At 58.8% G+C, this 18,591-nt stretch overlaps 4 protein-coding genes across 9 annotated transcripts; 2 read left to right on the forward strand and 2 right to left on the reverse strand.

Moving 5' to 3' along the window:
- Positions 1-517: 517 nt before the first annotated feature.
- Positions 518-5,740, reverse strand: CUTC (cutC copper transporter). Of its 5 annotated transcripts, XM_054204490.1 has the most exons (9): positions 5,679-5,740; positions 5,295-5,366; positions 5,152-5,211; positions 4,513-4,722; positions 3,225-3,260; positions 2,676-2,809; positions 2,069-2,096; positions 1,547-1,652; positions 966-1,384 (listed from the first exon to the last, which is right to left on the reverse strand). In XM_054204490.1, exons 2-9 carry the CDS (start codon positions 5,362-5,364, stop codon positions 1,246-1,248), a joined length of 783 nt encoding a protein of 260 aa, XP_054060465.1. In that variant the 5' UTR covers positions 5,365-5,366; positions 5,679-5,740; the 3' UTR covers positions 966-1,245. The 5 variants fall into 5 exon arrangements, with proteins under 5 accessions (XP_054060466.1, XP_054060468.1, XP_054060467.1 ...); XM_054204491.1 differs by lacking the exons at positions 966-1,384; positions 5,679-5,740 and adding an exon at positions 518-953 and having other exon boundaries at positions 5,295-5,439; XM_054204493.1 differs by lacking the exons at positions 966-1,384; positions 2,069-2,096; positions 5,679-5,740 and adding an exon at positions 518-953 and having other exon boundaries at positions 5,295-5,439.
- LOC128910789 (cytochrome c oxidase assembly protein COX15 homolog) lies at positions 5,640-10,075 on the forward strand. Of its 2 annotated transcripts, none has more exons than XM_054204488.1 (8): positions 5,640-5,753; positions 6,478-6,600; positions 6,822-7,008; positions 7,230-7,397; positions 7,918-7,999; positions 8,328-8,482; positions 9,384-9,497; positions 9,782-10,075. In XM_054204488.1, the coding sequence occupies exons 1-8, from the start codon at positions 5,740-5,742 to the stop codon at positions 9,911-9,913; spliced, it is 975 nt and encodes a 324-aa protein (XP_054060463.1). In that variant the 5' UTR covers positions 5,640-5,739; the 3' UTR covers positions 9,914-10,075. The 2 variants fall into 2 exon arrangements, with proteins under 2 accessions (XP_054060463.1, XP_054060462.1); XM_054204487.1 differs by lacking the exon at positions 5,640-5,753 and adding an exon at positions 5,802-6,049.
- Positions 10,076-10,181: 106 nt separating this feature from the next.
- Positions 10,182-12,099, forward strand: ATP6V0E2 (ATPase H+ transporting V0 subunit e2). The gene is made up of 4 exons (XM_054204495.1): positions 10,182-10,483; positions 10,565-10,612; positions 10,853-11,003; positions 11,299-12,099. The coding sequence occupies exons 1-3, from the start codon at positions 10,266-10,268 to the stop codon at positions 10,944-10,946; spliced, it is 360 nt and encodes a 119-aa protein (XP_054060470.1). The 5' UTR covers positions 10,182-10,265; the 3' UTR covers positions 10,947-11,003; positions 11,299-12,099.
- Positions 12,100-12,691: 592 nt separating this feature from the next.
- On the reverse strand, positions 12,692-18,485 carry ENTPD7 (ectonucleoside triphosphate diphosphohydrolase 7). The gene is made up of 12 exons (XM_054204486.1): positions 17,855-18,485; positions 17,606-17,782; positions 17,309-17,514; positions 17,057-17,210; positions 16,612-16,715; positions 16,482-16,538; positions 15,876-16,024; positions 15,626-15,792; positions 14,547-14,871; positions 14,374-14,459; positions 14,093-14,254; positions 12,692-13,924 (listed from the first exon to the last, which is right to left on the reverse strand). Exons 1-12 carry the CDS (start codon positions 17,860-17,862, stop codon positions 13,696-13,698), a joined length of 1,824 nt encoding a protein of 607 aa, XP_054060461.1. The 5' UTR covers positions 17,863-18,485; the 3' UTR covers positions 12,692-13,695.
- Positions 18,486-18,591: the final 106 nt, after the last annotated feature.

Raw genomic sequence — 18,591 nt, forward strand, 5'->3', positions numbered from 1 at the left:
TCATCTCATGATCACGGTGCCCTAGACGGCCACCAACCTTTACTTCCCCCACAAGTTTTTCCCTGTTCACAAGAAGCAGGTCCAGGAGGGCACCTTCCCTGGTCGGCTCACTTACCAGCTGTGTGAGGAAGTTATCTTCCACACATTCCAGGAACCTCCTGGATTGTTCCCTCTCTGCTGTGTTGTATTCCCAGCAGATATCCGGGAGGTTAAAGTCCCCCACAAGAACAACGGCAAGTGATTAAGTGAACTTAATGTGTTCATCACCTCTGTGTATCAATAAAAAGCTTATGCGTGCTTCTCTCTACCTAGCAGCTGCTGCGTTTCTCATCCCCAGCTACCCTACGGGCTGACCACAGCCGGCCTCTTTTTCCAGCTGTTGCTGTGATGTTTCCTTCCCTGGAATTCTGGATGGGATTGTTTTCTCCTTTGGAGCAGTAGGGGCCTGACAGGCTATGCAACACATCACAGTCTTACCTGTAAAATAAAAATAAGTTTTAAAAAAGTACAGCAGGACTGGGGGCAGCTGCAGTGTTTATTTGACAATCACATGCAGTGCTACACAATTCAGTTCCCCTGCTTGCTCAGCTCCCTTCCTCCCAAATACTGCCAAACAGCTTGCTGCCGCAACATCTGGGAACGAGTCCTTTTATTTAAAATGGCCAACGTAAGTTTCCAGGCCAGGGAGTAGTCATTCAGGGGAAGCCAAGGGAAGAGATGTCAGGCTTCGTCACCTAGTTCACATCCTCTGCAGCCTGAGGACGGAAGCAGTACCCATCTGTCCATGTGGCAGGGAAGACCCTGGAATCTCAGCGCTCTTGTCCCAGCACGGTGCCTTCCACTACAGAATGTTCTTTGCGATCGCATTCAGGGTCCTCACTTTGGCCACATCCGCCACCTTTATGGAGTATTCAGGGGCAGAGAAGGACGCTCCCATGGCAACATTCGGATTTCTGTTAGGAAAAGGACTGGTTACTATGTGCAGGTGATACAGATGAGTAAGTAACGAAAATGCACTCTCTCCCGTAGTCTCAGCAGTGGCCAGAGAACCTGCTGGTGCCACCCAGACCAAAGATGAGACATTAATAGAAAGAAAAATAACCCAAAGGCAAGAAATAACAGCATCAGCAGAAACCCAGTGCAGGCCTGTGGACAAATGTAAGCCATTCCTCACTCACTCCTCAGAGGAGCAACCCACTGGCCTCCCAAATCCTACACATTTCAGTGTTAAAAGTTTTAAGGCTACTACACCAGAACCTGCCTTCCTAAGTGCCACACAAGTGCACTCACAAGCCCCAGGGCAGCAGTAGCAGAAGAAATGCCCCAAGGATCCAGGTATGCATGGAGCTCGTGTCCAGATGATGAGCACCGCTGGATTCGTACACTGCAGAATACAGAGCCAGGCATCATGATCCCAACCACGAGAGCACAATTAGCACCCAGAAAGCTGTCTGAAATTTATGCCTGTTCTACAAACTCATGTTCACATTAATCCAGCTTTTCCCTTACACAGTTTTGCTAAAAGATAATAAAAAAAATTAGTTACCTGAACTTCATTCCTGAGTCTCGGGCTGAGCGAGCAGAGCAGTGAAACTCAGAAGCAGTGGAGCCTTCCAGAATCCTCTGCAGGTTGCGCTCTGTGATGCCACCCCCTGGTGGGAAGAATCCCTGTGTTACATACAGCGCAGATGGCACTGTCCCAGACCTGACATCACCCAGGGACCTACCCCTAAGGGACAAGCATCATCTGCACGGAGGGGAAAAGACATCCCTTAGGACAATGGAGACCGGTGCATGCGAAAAGAGATGGGAGAAGCCTTGGCTCATGTTCTACCACAGATCTAGAGCTGTTCCCAAACCCTCCAGCGAGCAGCAGCTGCAGGGCTCTGCCATCAACAGCTGGCAACATCAACAGCTGGTGCAGCCCTTACCCACACCAGGGCAGGAGCTCCTCCTCCTGGGGACCTGGCTCAAAAAGCCAGATCAGACAGCGCGTCCCAGGGCGAGAGGCTAGGAAGCGGGAGCTAGGGACTATGGGAGATGTTACAGATAACAAAAACCCCATTACCTGGCACCACCACAATTCTGCCCTTCGCCTGAAAGAAGAATAATGTGTTAGTGATACTGCTCAGCTCTACATCCGCACATCCAGCTGTGGGGCAGCAAAGAAACCTTACATGCAGTGCCTTCAGTAAGCCATTGGATGTCACCATGGCTTACGGTTTGTGTACTCTCACACGTTTTTTGTACTATTCATGCTTTACAAGGAAAAGTGGAAAAGACTTTGCAGTTACAGCTAAGACAACTTGTCACCATTTCCTCCTACCTCTATCCCACCTCTCAGGTATATCTGTTGCATTTTCCCAACAGGAACTGTGAGACCCCAGCAGAGACCTCACTTTGCTGTTTACGTGGGCTAATCACATCAGTTGCTGAAACCAACTCTCACCGCCCTCCTTACAGCAAGAACAACCCAACTAGTCTTTGCTGTGGGAGACTTCCAGGTCCAGCCCACGTGGACTTGGGGAAACAGATTTAGGCCAAGCCAGACAAGAAGAGCAAGCGCTCCTGGACATAAGTATCCTTACAGAATGAGGGCTACCATAAAGGAGCTGCCTCCGGGCAATGCCTAGGAAGCAGCCGCGGTCGCCCAAGGGAGCACAGGGATCACTTACCTGTTCCGCAAGCCTCTTAATTAAGGATAATCCTTCCAGCGCTGAGCTGTCACAGCCACTTGTCAACACCCTCTCAAACCCCAGAGAAATCAGGGTCTCCAATGCCACCAGAGGGTCGTGCACCATGTCGAAGGCTGAGAGATTAACAGAACAGCTCAGAAATGACTCAGCTCATCACGCTCAAGGCCTGTCCCCCCGCCAGCTCAGGAGACAACAATAGGAAGGATCCTTGTCACCGCTGGCCACCCCGCGGGGAGCCAGAGCTCCTGACTATAATGTCGCCCTCACAGCAGGGGCAGCGCCACCATACTCAGCTCCTCAGACACCTCCTCCCCACACAGGACAGTGACACAGCCCGCAAGCCTGGACGCCCTGGACTTTTCCCCTCCTGGGGGAACAGCACTGCCACAGCCTGCTCTGGCACAGCGTGCAGAGCTTTCCCCCCTCCAAAGAATGACCATAGTACATTAATTAAGCTCAGCTCCCTCCCAGCCCCACCTTCCACTGGCAGCAGGGTCCCAGACAGGGCCACTGTACCAGGTGACTCACCTCGGTGAAATGTGACTGGCAGGGGACGACACACCGCTGCAATAAAAAGACATGTGGTCAGTCAGGGCTGGCACAGAGAGTTCCCTGTGCTAGAACCAGAAAAGCACAGGAGATGAAAGAGGACAAAGGCTTCTTGGGCCATTCCTAGGGAGCTCAGAAGAGTCCCAGAACTTGCTGGGAACAATGCAGCTGCTGGTCTTTGGCCATGCTCTTTCATGGGGAAGAGTTCTTCTGCCCTTTGAGGAAGCAACAAACCTTTATTTTTATGAGTAACACCAAAGTCCCCCATCTCATCTGGATCCTGCAGAACCCTCATTCCCACCAGAGATGTTTTTCTCTGCAGGAAGGAAGCAGGGAAGTTGCCTCCTCTACCTGGGAAAGGGACAGGACCAGTGCTCTCCGAAAGCAGGAGCTTATTTTTGTGATTTCTTTCACTACCTACAATTTCTGCTCTCAGACCACAAAAACTTTACCAGTGGTGCTCTATTTACTGGGCAAAGCTTATTTATTTCCACAAAAAGAAATCCAACTGCCTCCTGCCCTGGAAACACTGGTTCCAGCAGGGCACCTCACTGCTCTAGTGGAGGCAAATCCTGGCAAGGCCCCTTTCTTTTGCTGTACTGCCTACAGCGTATTCACCTTCACACAAGAATCACAGTACCACATCACCAAAGAAAGGCTCGGCAATCTTTAGCTTTGGTTGTAGCTCACAGAAAAGATGTGGAAGCAAATTCTCTTTCTCTACACACATTCGGGGCCTGGACTAACAATTTCCCTCTGTAGCTTTAGTAGCCTTTTCTATGTTTCCACCTCTCTTTCTCATTATCTTTTCTCACTAGGCGTGTTACAGAAAAAAATAAAGATGAGTTGCCAGTTACCCACAAGGCCAAAGTCCAGGAGGGACATATCCTAGACACCTGTAGCAGGGATGTAAGGAAAAGAACAAAGAGCAAAGAAAATAGAGAAAGGAGAGAATGCAACAGTTTAATACTCTGGCGCCCCCAAAACAGCTCAGCCATGCCAGTCTCCTCCTTAGACCCTGCTTAGACCTAGCCTCAAACTCTGAGAACTGCCTGGGGCAGTGCACTTTGGTCTGCAAAGCTTCTAACCTATTTAATGTGTCGCAGGTGGAGAAAGACAGCAAGGCCATAGACGAGACATGCAGACCAATGCACCCTGCAGTTCTTTCGACAGCACCGGCCAGAGCAGCACTGAACTCCCACCCCCAGTCACAGCAGAGATATCGCACAGAGCTCAGCACAGCGTTTCTGACTGCAGCCACTCTTACCCAGCAGCGCTGTGCAGAGCTCTGTATCAATGCGCCCATCCTCAGTGAGGGCCCCGAACACCAGCCCATCAGCCCCATGCAGCTTGGCAAGGCGGATATCGGCTTTCATCACTTCCACCTCACGGTCTGAGTAGAGGAAATCTCCGCCGCGAGGTCGGATCATCACGAAGACGGGGATTCTCACACATTGCTTCACCACCTGCAAGAGCCCTGGGGCGGGAGGGCGAGAGGCAGCTCAGCACCCAGCCACGGCAGCTCCAGCCACCAGGGGAGGCAGGGAGGGACGGGAACCTGGGAACTTGGTTCTGGCAGTGTTAGGTTGATGGTTGCACTCGATGATCTTAAAGATCCCTTCCACCCTAGGCAGCTCTACGGTTCTATGGCCAGCGGGAGACTTATGGAGGATCAGCAGGACCTCTACCCCTGCCTCCTGCGGGGGCTCAGGCAGAAATTCGAGCCGTGGGGAGTGGGACACGGGCCGGGACGGAAGCCAGGCCAGCGGGAGGTGGCACAGGCGGAGGGCGAAGGGAAGGAAGGCGCCTGGGAGAGTGCGCTGGGATGGCTGACACCGCCCCTCCCCACACCACCCCATAGAGGGGACACAGCCCAGGGGAGGGGGAGGACGCGGGCCCGGCTCACCCATGCTGGGGGTGGTCCCTCCTTCCACGAGGCCCGCGCACAGCTCGATCCGGCCGGCACCTGGGGAGAAACACGTCAGAAGCGGGCCCGGCCCGGCCCGCCCCCCCCCCTCGCCGCCCCCGCAGGAGGCCCCCGCGCCTTACCTCCGCGCTCCGCGTTGACGGCGGACTCCACCGAGTCCACGCACACCTCCATGAGGAAGCCATCGTCCATGCCTGGGGCAGAGCGGCGCCGTCAGACCCATGGCGGACGCCCGGCTCCCCGCCGCCGCCGCCCGCGGCCCCGCCCCCGCCCCACTTCCGCCGCAGGCCCCGCCCCCCCGCTTACGCTTCCGGGCCCGCCCCCTCGCGGCCCGGGCCCGCGCCGCCCGCGGGCGCGAGGGCGGGAGGGCGGAGGTGGGAGGGGGGGGGCGGCGCCCCTCGCTCGCGCGCGGCGGCGGAAGCCCCGCCCCCCTCCCCGCCGTGGCGGCCCCGCCCCTCCCCCGCCACCGCCCGGGCCCCGCCCCCAACCCCCGCGCGCGCCCTCACCTGCGCTTGGCAGCGCGCGGGGGTCGCTGCTTGCTCTCGGTCACGTGCCCGGAGGATTGTCATGGTGACGCCCAGGTGTGTCCGGAAGTGCTCGCCCCTGCTTCCGGGCGGCGCGCGCCACTTCCGGGGTCACTCGGGATGCTGCGAGCGGTGCGCGGTGGTCGGGTCCGATTCCTCCTGCCGGTATCGGCACCGGGCCCGTCCCCCGCCCCGCCGGGCCCCCTCCGCCTCCCCCCACAGCGCTGCCTCCAGCGGCGGCTCCTGCAGCAGGTGGCCCCGCCCGCCTCTGCCCCGCCGCGCGCCGTGGGGCGATGGCTCCTGGCCTGTAGCGGCGCCGTGGCCGGTGCCGTGGTGCTGGGCGGCGTCACCAGGTGAGCGCGGCGCCCCGCCCCTCTTTTAAAGGCTCAGAGCCGAGGCCGCCGTCCCCGCCGTCGGTGACCTGCTTGGGCTGTCCCTGCGGCCCGCCGCTGCCCCCCGTGCCCGGGACCTGCCCCGAGCGTGGCTGTGGGAGCCCCTCGCCTGTCTTCCCTCCTCCCGGGTTGCAAGGGGACATTGTGCGGTAGGGCTGAGAGCACCAGGGAAACACTGCCCCCCGCGTGCTGCTGCCAGACAGGGATAACTTTCTGTCACACGTTTTTGGTAATTTTAGGTCTGTTGATCCCTCATGGACTCCCTGATGTCCATCCTATTTCTAGCCATGGTTTTAAGGGCTGTCCGGTGCAGCTCTCACTTCAGTTGCGTAGATTTCCAGACCATCAGGGAGTGAGTTGTCCCCACTGGTGTCTATGTCTGCCCCCAGGCTGACGGAATCGGGCCTTTCTATGGTTGACTGGCACCTGGTGAAAGAGATGAAACCCCCCAGGACGCAGCAGGAGTGGGAAGCCGAGTTCCAAAAGTACCAGCAGTTCCCGGAGTTTAAAATGTGAGTGTGCAGAAGTGGAAGGATGGTGGGCTGAGCTGCTCAAGGAACTCTTGTAAGAGTGGAAGTATTTTCTAACATCACTAGCAAGGCACGCGAAGCCTTCTGACGGTGGCTCCTTCGCTGTCACTTCCTTTCTCTGAGGAAGGTGATTCCTTGTGGGATTTATGGCATAGGACTGCTGCATCACATGAAACAGTTCTTTTTTTTAATGTCTTTAACAGCCTGAATCATGACATGACGCTGACAGAGTTCAAGTTCATTTGGTACATGGAGTATTCGCACCGTATGTGGGGCCGCGTTGTGGGTTTGGCCTACATTCTGCCTGCCGCCTACTTCTGGCGAAAGGGGTGGCTCAGCCGCCCCATGAAGGGCTGTGTTCTTGCGCTCTGCGGGCTGGTCTGCTTCCAGGTGAGCGAGCTCTGTAGCCGCAAGGATTAGTAGCAGCATCTCCTGTGAAAGTCTTCTGATCTAGTGTAGATGAGACAGTGGGATTTGTGACAGCTTGGGGAGGGGGGTGTCAGTGCTGGTTGAAGATGGAGGAAACAAGTTGCTTTGCCCCCGGTGTTTATCTGGTCTTAGCAGTTGCTGCAGCCCAGTCTGGCTCTAACCCCTCTCCTGTTTTTTGTCAGGGGCTGCTGGGATGGTACATGGTGAAGAGCGGGCTAGAAGAAAGGCCAGACTCTTATGACATTCCTCGGGTCAGTCAGTACCGTCTTGCAGCACATCTCGGCTCCGCACTGGTTCTGTACTCTGCCAGCCTGTGGACGGGGCTGTCTTTGCTGCTTCCACGACACAAGGTACAGAGTGGTGTGTCAGGAGTCAAGATCGCAGGGTCCTGTCAATTCAGAGGGTTGGGGGAGTGATGTGGAGGATAAGGTAAGGGTGTGAAGGGCAATGGTGCTTCCGTTTTACTCTTTGTTCATGACTCTCATCTAGTGCTGCGTTACAAAATACCTTTTCTGTAAACTTCTTGGTTATGGGACTCTTCCTTTGACTCGTGCTGTTCTGCTCAAAAGTGATTAGCCTCAGAGTTTGGGCAAGCTCAGGCAGGGGTGTGTCTGGCTGGGATAAATGATTTGTACCGGTAACTGTGCAGTGGACTCTTCAGTTTATGCACAGGGTTGGACTTGTTTAGTTGTGGTTTTGAGGAACCACTGAAGTGTGACTGTGCTGTGTGGTGGTCTCTAGATTCCTCCTGTAAAAAACACGAGCCAATCCCTTGGCCCGTATATGCAGTGAAGTTTCTTCTTACCTGCTGCAAGCAGTGCTGGGAATACTTTGCCTTGATTTTTTTTTTTTTTTATTATTATTTTACAGTTACCCGAGACCCATCAGCTCCTTCGCTTGAGACAATTTGCTCATGGCACTACAGCTCTCATTTTTCTTACTGCTCTTTCAGGTAAGAGTGTTTCTTACTGCTGTCCCATCTGCGGCTCATTCCTCTCTGCCTTGTTTTTCTCCTGGTCTGGCAGGGACTGGGAGCAACCCCATCATGTCCTCTGGGAAAACTTTATTGCTCTCAGGGAGCTGACGGTCGAGAACTTCCCTTACTGGTCTTTCCCAAGCAGGTGGAGATGCAACATACAGCCTGCTTATTGCTGTGTGGTCTCTGTATGTGTTTGTGAAAGAAATTCAGGATCGAGCTGAGCTCTTGAGACAGGGTTGTGCAACCTGGAGTGCCAACTGTGCCTCCTCTGGTAGTTTCATTTTCTGCTCTGGAATTCCAGGTGCCTTTGTGGCAGGGCTCGATGCTGGCCTTGTGTACAATTCTTTCCCCAAAATGGGGGAACGCTGGATCCCAGATGATCTCCTTGCCTTCTCCCCCGTGCTGAGAAATATCTTTGAGAATCCTACAACTGTACAGTTTGATCACAGGATCTTGGTAAGTGCTGTCTTCCTGCTGTGTCTGTGCTGCTTCTTGGTTGCCTCCTGCAGCCAAGCTGTTCTCTTTGGGCTGTGGTTCTGTCAGCTTGAGTGATACCCAGGGGTGTCCGAAAGTCCTGAGAGCGTGTTACCAATTTGCGTCTGCAGAAAGAGGAAGTTGAGCGCTCTTATTTATCTTCAATGTGGTCTCCTTCCTTAAGGACGTCTTCCTCCTGCGCAAGTTACAGACTTTTGTTTCTTTGTGTCTCCTTTTCCGTAACGTGAGCTACAGAGCGGGGTAGCCCTCGCTGCTGAAACGGCTGGGAAAGTTGTGTGAAATAAAACTTGGAAATCCCAATATTGAATGCTTCCTCCAGCATTGCTGAACTTGCTTTATGCCAGTAACAGCCTGTGAAAATATCTCAGCCAGTTAAACCAATCCTGGTATTAAATACTGCTGCTGTGGACTAAGCCATCACTAAGACTAAAAAAGATGAAGCGACTTCGAAGAGGAGTCACCTGGGGTGACCTGTGCAGCAAGATTATGCTGTTGAACTACAGCTGAGGGGTGAAAATGAGATCAGCTTGCCACATGAAAGCTTCCACCTTTAATTGACAAGGTTACAGATGGGGAGAGGACAAAAATAGTCCCTAATGACGTGAGGAAATGAGGAAAAGCTACTGGCAAGTAAAACATTAATTGGAAAAATGGAACTCTCTATAACTTTAGTTAAATTTCAGGGTTGTTAACCTGGTGTGCATGGGAGCTCTGGGATTTGGTCATGGCTGCTAGCACGTTTCCACAGTTAAACACTGCTCTCAGAATTTCTGTTACTGCATGGAAGGTGCAGCCAAAGGCCACTGCACGCATTTCCTTTGAGCTTTTCTTGAAGGGTGGTTGTTCCTCTTCCCTTCTGCAGGGAATCACCTCATTCATGGCTGTCACAGCACTGTACCTCTTCTCGCGGAATATCCCACTCCCTCACAGGACCAGGATGGCAGTGACTTCTTTATTGGCTGTGGCTTGCTTGCAGGTACTGTGGTTTTTTTGGTTTGTTTTTTTTTTTTTTTTCTCCCTCTAGTCATTTGTAGCACATTGGCAAGACAGAGCAGCCCCTGGCTTGGACCTGTGCTGTCCCCAAGAGTCTGCCACTGAGAGGTGGAGCTGCCTGGGCCCAGGGCCTCACCATACTGCGTGCACACTCTGAATTGGAGGGTGGGAAGTCTGGCTGTGGCCGTGGGCCTTTCCACTCTGTACTCTGTGCTGGAGGACGTGTGTCATCTGCAGTTGCTCTTATCCCTTCTCCCTTCTTGGCAGGTGGGACTGGGCATCAGCACCCTGCTGCTGTATGTCCCCACGCCTCTGGCCGCCACGCACCAGTCGGGCTCCCTGGCGCTGCTCAGCACGGCACTCTGGCTCATGTGCGAGCTCCGGCGGGTCCCCAAGTAACCGTCTGGAGGAAGAGCCCTCCCGGGGAACTGGGCCGGGAGGCGGCAGAGACAGCCCCCACCTCGGGTGCACCGGGAGGGATGCACGCCCAGACGGGCTGTGCGCGGGGAGGAGGCGGCGGGTGCGAGCGCGAACTTTGTAATATAAAGGAGTTTTTACGGAGCGGCTGGTGTCTGGCTGGGTGCCTCCTTTCCGGAGCGAGGTGAGGAGGGATGCGGGGAGCCTCGGCGGCAGCGGGCGCGGGGGGGCCGGGCCGAGACGCGCCGCGCCGCCGCGGCGGGAGGGGAGGACGGGCTGCTTGTGGCGCCCCCTGGCGTCGGCCCGACGTACGCCCGGCCTCGCGTCTCCACCAATGAGAGGCGGCGCTGACGCGCTCCGCCCGCGGATTGGCTGCCGCGCGCGGCAGTGGGCAGAGCGGCATCCGGTGCGGCGGCGGCGGCGGTGGGTCTGTCGGTGCGGGGCGGCCATGACGGCGCACAGCTTCGCGCTGCCGCTCGTCCTCTTCTCCGCCTTCTGGGGCCTCGTGGGCATCGCCGCCCCCTGGTTCGTGCCCAAAGGGCCGAACCGCGGGTGAGTGAGGGCCTCGAAGGGATACCGGGGGCGGGGGGTGCGGGAGCGGGCCTCACCGCCCTAACGCCGGTGTCTCCGCAGGGTGATCATCACGATGCTGGTCACCACCGCCGTGTGCTGCTACCTCTTGTGAGTACCGCGAACCGGGCCCCGATACCGCCCTTCCCCCATCCTCCGTGCACCTTCACCGGGCCCGGTGGCTGCTGCCGAGCCTCCTGCTGCGGATGAACGGGGCAGCCCGCGGGCTGCGGCCCGCCTCCCTGCCGGGGCAGCCCTCCCTCTGCCAACCCCTGGAGGCGGCAGCATCCCGGGATCCTGGGCCCTGCCCCCGTGCTACCGGGGCTGACGGCAGGTTGTGTCCCTTTGCAGCTGGCTCATCGCCATCCTGGCCCAAGCCAACCCCCTGTTCGGGCCGCAGCTGAAGAACGAGACCATCTGGTACGTGCGCTTCCTCTGGGAGTGAGCAGTCCTCGGGAGCTGGCGCCTGAAGAGAGACCACCCCCCTCCCAAAATCATCACCGTGAGTGGGCAGAGGGCTGGGGTGGCAGAGATGTCCCCGCTTGTCTGCCTGTGTCTGGCTGGGGAGGGAGCTGCAGCCTGGTTCTCACTTGGTGCGAGATGCTTTGGCTTCTGTGCATTGTGGCTGTGGCAAGCTGGTCTTGGTGTGGAGCTGCTGCTCTGCGCTGGGCCTGAGCAAACCAAGCGCTCCCCCTGAGCCTGTGGTTCCTCAGGCACTGCCCTGTAGGGGGTGTGGTTTGTAGGTGCTCCCTTGTGGGTGCAGTTTGGTACTAACTTCTCCTTTCTCCATCCCCCAGCTCTTGCTGCTGTTCCAGCCTCTATCCTCCTGTACCAGGCAGCCCCCAGAGGTGCTGGGACAGAGGCTGGATCCGCTGCCCAGCGCACCCTGAGCGCTGCAACCTGGACCGATGATGGCTGGGCCCCTGAGCGTGGCAGGCAGCACCCCTGCCTGGGATGAGGACCTGGTAATCCTGGCCCCGAGAGCAGACACGCTACCAGGGAGAGATCTCCTCAGCTGGCTGAGTGCTGCAGTTATTGACACTGAGCACCATCCTGAGAGAGATCTGCGTGCAGTGCCAGTGGATCCTGTCCCTGCAGTGCTTGACCTGCTCCCTCTAGTGCACTCAAGCCCCAGCCCCCTGAGTGAAACCCCTGCTCGTAGCCCAAGCTGCCCAACTAGTTACTGTGTCCCTGGTCATTTCAGGCACCAGCTGCCCCTCTGCGTGCAACGGGCTCCTGCCTTCTCATCCTCTGTTGTGTGGTCAGTCCCCTGCGGTGAGGGTGGTCCTTGCTAAGACAGATTCTGGCTGTGGGTGTGAGAAGGGAGGGCTGACCCTTGAGGAGCTTGCAGCCCCCCGTGGGTGTGATGAGGGAAGCGCTGGGATGTAGGGCAGGGGATTCTGCCGCTTGGCAGCCTGCAGGGGGGGTTAAAGTGGTGCTGTGTCTCCTCCCACCTCAGCAGTGAGGGTGCTGCAGTAGTGTCTAGGTACCCACCACCACCTGTGTCCAGGTTCTGAGAACTGAGTAGGGCATTGTGTTTTAGGTTTCCCCTTATTTATCAGATAATTTATCTGTATTTATTTATTTGTCTGTGTTTGTTAAATTTGTGTTGTGGAAATAAATCCTTTTTCTAGTAAGTGATGCTGGAGGCAAAGTCACTTGATGCTTTGAGGCTGAGGAACAGTCTTGGTTTTATTCAGGCTTCTTCCCTCTAAGCCTGCTCTTCCACCATGAGAACAAGGCTGGGATCCTCAGCTGTGGAGCAGAAGGTTGGCAGCACACTGGGTGCCTGGAAAGTTTTATCCTTGATGCCACCTGTGCACTTGTCCTGTGGGACTGGGGTCACAGGTAGGCAGCAGCATGTGCTAGAGGGAAAATTGTGTACGTGTCCAGCCTCCCTGGTGGTAGGCAGCTGTGCTGGGGCTATCCCTGTGGCTGTGCAGCAGCTGGAGAAGCTTAGTGGCTTCTTTTCTAGGCTGGGGTGGGGAATTAGGTGAAAAGCAGGGAACAACATCTTCCAGGGGCTCTGAGTGGCCAGGCTCAATTTCCTTGTGTTAAGAGGAGGGAGGAGAGCAGAGCAGCAAAGGATGCTGCCTCCGAGAATCACAACAGTTCAGTTTGTATCATTGCCGCTACCAGCCCCCAGTCATGCTGCCAGCCCAGAGCCATCACTGTTGGGGAGGTGTTTGCTAGAAAACAAGACCAGTGTTGGATGGCTCAAGGAGTTTGTTTATTGCTACAGGAATGGGAACAGCCGACTTCAAGTAAAAAGTGACGATCTTCATTGGGTCATCAGGGGCTCCAGCCCCAGGGGAAGAAGGCTCGTGCCTGAGCGCAGAGCCACAGCCCAGATCTGCCCTGGGGCAGTGAGCTGAGCTGGAGTGAGGTGGTTGCCCTGTGGGCAGGCCCAGCCTGCGCTCAGGGGAGAGAACCACGGGTCCTGGCAGTAGTGCCTGATGAACTTGTGGGACATCACGGGGCAGATGCGCCGAGGAGGGAATGTATGAAAGGAAACACAGCCCACTTTGGTGGTGCCTTAGGTACCAATCCCTGAGCTCTCGGTGCTGAGCCTGGGGCAGTGGCTAGGACTATGGGAGGATTGTCCTAGGAGGGGAAGACATGGCAAAGAGCAGGACACCTCTTAAAGAGTGCTCTGAGAGGGGCCAGGCTGGGCAGAACAGCCCCCTGGAGCTCGTGGCTCACCTGGTTCCTGCAGTAAGTTCGCTGGTGACTGGTGTTCTCCAGCCCATGGACTTGTAAAGGACCATGGTGCTGTAGGTGATGACCTACAGCACCTCACCAGCTTGCTCTGCAAACTGGTGGCTGAGTCATGGGGTGGCCTAGTGCTTCAGGCAACAGCCCTGGGTTGGCCACCTCAGCGATAATGTCCTGCTTATCTGAGGGACCTGCCAGGGCTGCAGCCTTGAGCCCGCTAGCAGCAGAGGACTTTGCTCTACACCACGTAGCAAGGAGAAGGCCGGAGGCCAAGGAACATGAAGATTAGGACTGGGGCGAGGCAGAGAGGAAAGCTCTGGTGGCTGTAGCTGCCTTGGCCCACAGGTTTTGGTTCTGATGTGGAGATGATGGAGTGCAGAGTTGAGATGGTCTTCAAGAAAGAGTCCAAGCCCTCGGAGCCCAGGCTGTCAGACAGTCCTGGTTCTGCTGGTGCAATGGGACGGTGGGTACCACCAATGTCATAGCCCGTTTCCCTGGCTTGGCGGTACCACCACCTTGTCCAGCCAGAGCAGGGTGAGCTGGGCCAAGCGCAGCTGCCGGCGGTGGATGCGGCGCAGCCGCAGGAGGTAGAGGACTATGGCCAGCACTACGACCAGGATGCAGGCGAAGAAGAGATAGTGGTTGTAGACAAAAGAGAGGCGCAGCCAGGAGGCATGTGCTTGCCGGATGCTCTCCTGCCGGAGATCCCTGTGGAGAGGAGTCATCAGGACTGGCCGTGAGATGCCATGGGATACTACCAGGGTCCTGCGCCACTGCTCCCCTTGCTGAGGCAGCAGAGCCCTTGCCCGGTGCGGTAACTCCTGCTCCTCCCCAACCACCCTTCCCTGAGCGATGCCATCAGCAAGCAAATGGTACCTGAGTGGCAGAAACCGCGTCTTGTAGAGGATGGCTCCCAGCGTCCACTGCACCTCCCGGTCGTACACCAGCTGGGCCGTGCGCAGGCTGGGGTAGTCCAGGGGGAAATGGAAGCCCTGGTGAAGGACTTGGTACATCCAGGCTGATTTGAAGCACTGATACCTGCAGGCACAGCACATGGGAGCATCAACCAGATGCTACCACCTGCACCACGGTCCCTCACCCCAGCAAAAGCCCCCCAGGAGGTCTGGCCACGGCAACCCCCCAGCAAAGCCACTTACTTCAGACGGTGCTGGTCAGCATGTGCCGAGTAGAGGCCGCCACGGAAGCGCTGGGTCAGCACCTCCCATCGCTGGCTGCAGTATTCCTAGGAAAGGGAGAAGTCAGGGCTCACGGCAGAGAAACGGCCCCTGCTCCCTCCCAGCCCCAGGAACAGCATCTCCCCAGCACCCACCTGGGCGGCAGAGGTGAAGATGGGGGCACTGTAGCGGCCCCCCAGGCGCAGCACATCCTCTGTGCAGTAGAAAAACTCAGAGAAGCCGTAAAACTCGCTGTTGCCAAAGTCGATGGGTGCTTTGTAGGCCCCCACCAGGGAGGCCTGGCTGCTGTTGGACCCAGCCAGGAGGGGCTGCAGCTGCTCCGCGCAGGCCAGCCAGTCCCCTCGCCCTCGCACGTACAGGGTTTGGCCACCCCTGGCCACCGTGTCCTCCAGCCCCACGGGCAAGCAGGGGTCCAGGAAGGGTATCTCAGGGCTCAGCCCTATCCACTGGCTGTGCAGGCTGGAAAACAGGCCAGGAAGGAAAGGCAATTGCGTGGGGGGTCTTGTACTACCCCCCAAAGCCTAGCCTAGTGCTGCCCCACATATGGATACCCCCTGCACCAGACCAGGCTGTGGCCCCTTGTACCCTGCAGTGCTGGCACCCGCCCCACCACCTCCTGCTGAAGCCAAACTCGACAGATCTGTCATGGTGACCTGTGGCCACGTGCCCCGAGCACCTGCAGGGGGTAACAAGGCACAGCCACCCCACCCCGCTTGCGGGGATCCGCACCCCTGTGCAGCCCCCGGGGATCTGGAGGCAGGGTTTGCTCCCGGCACAGGAGTACCTGGGCACCAAGCCTCTCCGCCTCTGGCGACAGCTTCACGTAGTGCTCTGGGAAGGGAAGGAGAGACAGGAGACAGAGAGCTCGAGGTGGGGATGCGATGGAAGGATGTGCAGAGTGAATCGGTGCTGGAGACAGAGGGAAAGTCAAAGCAAGAAAAGCCAAAAGCCACCAGAGGGGTCTCCTCGCAGCCTGCCATGAGGAAAGGAGGAGGAAGGCAGGGAGATATGGCACTGATAACACCTGCCAGGCTGGGAGAAGGGCAGTGCCTGTGCGCTGTGTGCCAGCCCCAGCATCTACTGCTGCCAGCGTGGCTGTGTGACCTGTTATCACCACAGGCGGCTCTTGGGGCAAACCCAGTGGGGAGAGGGTGATGTGAAGGAACCAGCACCCCATTTCGCAATGCGGCACCGCTAGGTGAGGCAGCAATACCGGTTGTGCACATAGGTCTGGTTCAGCACAAGCTCCTCATAGCGCTGCCGGGCAAAATTGCCCCCGAAGCCCAGGAAGGTGTTGACGTAGACGCGGTACATGTGGCCAGTGTGCTGCACGTCACAGCCCAGGTTGAATTCTGCCAGCAAGCTCTTAGCAGCCTCCTCCTGGGGACGCAGAGGGGTCCGCGATCAGCAGGGACCCAGGGAAGGCAGGGGCTGCTCTGGGGGCCATCCAGCCAGATACGCACCTGCTGTGGGGAGGAGAAGGCTCCAGAGTCGGGTACTTCATAGGCGATTTGCAGGGAGGCACCGCCCATGTCTAGGATCCCAACTGTTCGCTTCCGAACCAGGGACTGTCCCTGGTCCCCCAGTGCTACGGTGACCACCGCATCCTCCTCTGCAACGCACAGCAGCGTGTCAGCGAGAGGCAGGGCCTGGGACAGCATCTCGTGCCTTCCACCGTTACGCGCCAGAGCAGCCTCATGGGGCTCTTCCACCCCTGTAAGCAGCCCCCAAGAACGACTTGCAGGGCAGTGGGTCTTGGCACTCGGGCCTGGCTGCCTCCCAGCTTTGTACGTTCCCCCAGAGCATCCACCACTAGAAGCCACTACAGGAACACTACTACAAACCCTCTCTCCACAGTTCTCCCAAAATGCTGCAGGTGCCCCCCCCCGCCCAGGGCCTTGTTCCCGTGACCGGGGCAGGTGTCCCTCCAGGTCCCAGGTCCAGGAGAGTTTCATGCGCGTGGCTGGAGTCAGGCATTGCCTGGCCAGAGGGGCAGGTGCTGCCCACTCCAGAGCTTGCTCTTAGCTCCAGCAGGGCTCTGCTCAAACCCTTCCAGCCATCAGACTCACCATCCTCGTGATCAAACCGCCCCAGGACAAAGTTGATGCCGATCCAAGCATAGACACCTGTACGAGACAGAAAGTGTCATTATGCCAGTACACTAAAGGGAACCAAGCAGTGCTTTGCGGCAGCTCCTACCTTCCTGTTTGCCTGAAATCACTTCTGCGTGTGATTTGGAGAAGAGGAAATCAAACTCCAGGGGCACGTTTCTCGCCAAGTCCTCCAGGATTGCAGCTTGCTGCCTGCAAGAGCACAGGAGAGGGACAGATGCCAAGGCACCTTCACCGGTGACGCTCCCGCTGCAACACACCCCACGTCCAGCCCCACCCCGAGCCCTCCTGCTGCACCCAGCGTGGAGACGGGAAATTACATCGATGCTTTTCAGACTTCAGTAAAAAGTGTCTCCTCTCAGCTCCCTCCCAGCGTGCCGAAACCCCCCTCCTGCAGCCCGCGCTGCTTGCTCCTTTCTCCAATCCACCCCCCCCAGGATTCCTAATTCTCCCTGAGGTGCAAGACGAGGTAGCTGCCTTCCCCCTTCTTGAGGGGTCCCGGCGGGTCCCCATGTCCCCCCGCGAGGAGTCACCTCTCGGGCAGCAGCCGCATGCCGGCCGTGCATAGGATGTACAGCGGCGTTTCCTTGTGCTTCTGGACGGGGACGTGGGCCGCCGCGAACTGAAGCAGCGGGCGCAGGTAGGGCGTAGCTTTCTCCGGGGCCGCCGCCGCCGCGGTGGAGATGCCTGCCCGGGGAAGGGAGGCTGTGAACCGGCCCAGCCCCGCCGCCGGCAGCGGCCGGACCCCTCCCGTGGGGCCGGGAGCGGGGAGGGGTGGCACCGACCTGGTTTAATTTTCTTGACGACGGGGCGGCTGCTGCGGTCCCTCATCTGCTTGATGTCCAGCAGGTCGTGGGGGTTCCCGTTGTGCGGGGGCCAGAAGTAGACGAAGACCCGGGACCCGCTGCTCCCGCAGTCGATGACCACCCCGTAACTGAGGGCCAGGTCCTCGGTGTCGGTGGCCGTCAGCTCCTCCACCCGCGCCAGGTACCTGGGGGCCCGGGAGGGGCGGGGACAGAGAGCCTCAGCACCGGCTGGCACCGGCGACCCCCGGCCCCGCGGCAGCCCCCGGCCCCGCTCACCTCTCGTCGCGCCGGCTGGCGCGGGACGGCGCGGTCCAGCGGCGGGGGGCGGCGGCCACCAGCAGCAGCAGCAGCAGCCCCAGGACGAGGGCCAGCCCCAGCGCCGCCGGGCGCTGCCGCGGCCCCAAGAACGGGCAGGGTCCCGCCGAGCGCCACGACGGGCAGGAAACGCCGATCCTGTGGGCAGAGGCCACAGCTCAACACCGGGACCGGCCCGGCCCTGCACCCCCCCGGCCCGGCCCCGCTCACCTGGCCATGTGCGCCCTCCGCCGCCCGCCCGCGCATCGCCCCGCTGCCGGCACCCGCCGCCGGTACCGGCGGCCACGTCACCAGGCGCCCCCACCGCGGCCAATAGGGGCCGCCGCAGCCGAGTGCAGCCGGGCGGCGCTCCGCCTCCCGCCGCCGCACCGCCCAATCGGCTCCGCCGCCACGCCCTGCCGGGGCCACGCCCCCCTCGGCCCGACGACCAATGGGAGCGCGGCGGGGCGGTGCCCCCAAGAGGCCGGGGGCCGATCCCGGCTTCGCCCTTGCTCCTGCGTCCGACCTTCGCCGGGCGACGTCACACGGAGACGTCCTGCCGCGCGGCCTATCGCGGCGTCGCCGCCAACACCCAGCCAATCCGTGGCGCCCAAATAAACAACACGCGCCGAGAGCCGGAGTGACGGGCGAGTTGACCAATGGCGGCTCTCCGGCCCCGCGGAGAGGAACGGCGGGCGGGCCAAAGGTCGCGGGCTCGCCGCCCAATGGGCTGCGCGGCGGGGCGGGGCGCCAAGTTGAGGCACCCAATGGGCTGCGCGTGGCGACGGGGCGGAGTGTCCCGTCGGCCAACGGAGGGCGCGCCTCAGCGCGCCGGAGGGAGCGGCCGGCCAATGGCGGCGTGCGAGTCGCGACAGCGGCGGCCAATGAGCACGGCGCGGGCGGGCAGGCGAGCCAGTGGGCGCGCGGCGGAGGCGGGCGATAGACGGCGGCGGCCAATGGGGACGGCG

Source organism: Rissa tridactyla, chromosome 6 (assembly GCF_028500815.1).
Source record: "Rissa tridactyla isolate bRisTri1 chromosome 6, bRisTri1.patW.cur.20221130, whole genome shotgun sequence".
Lineage (NCBI taxonomy): Eukaryota > Metazoa > Chordata > Aves > Charadriiformes > Laridae > Rissa > Rissa tridactyla.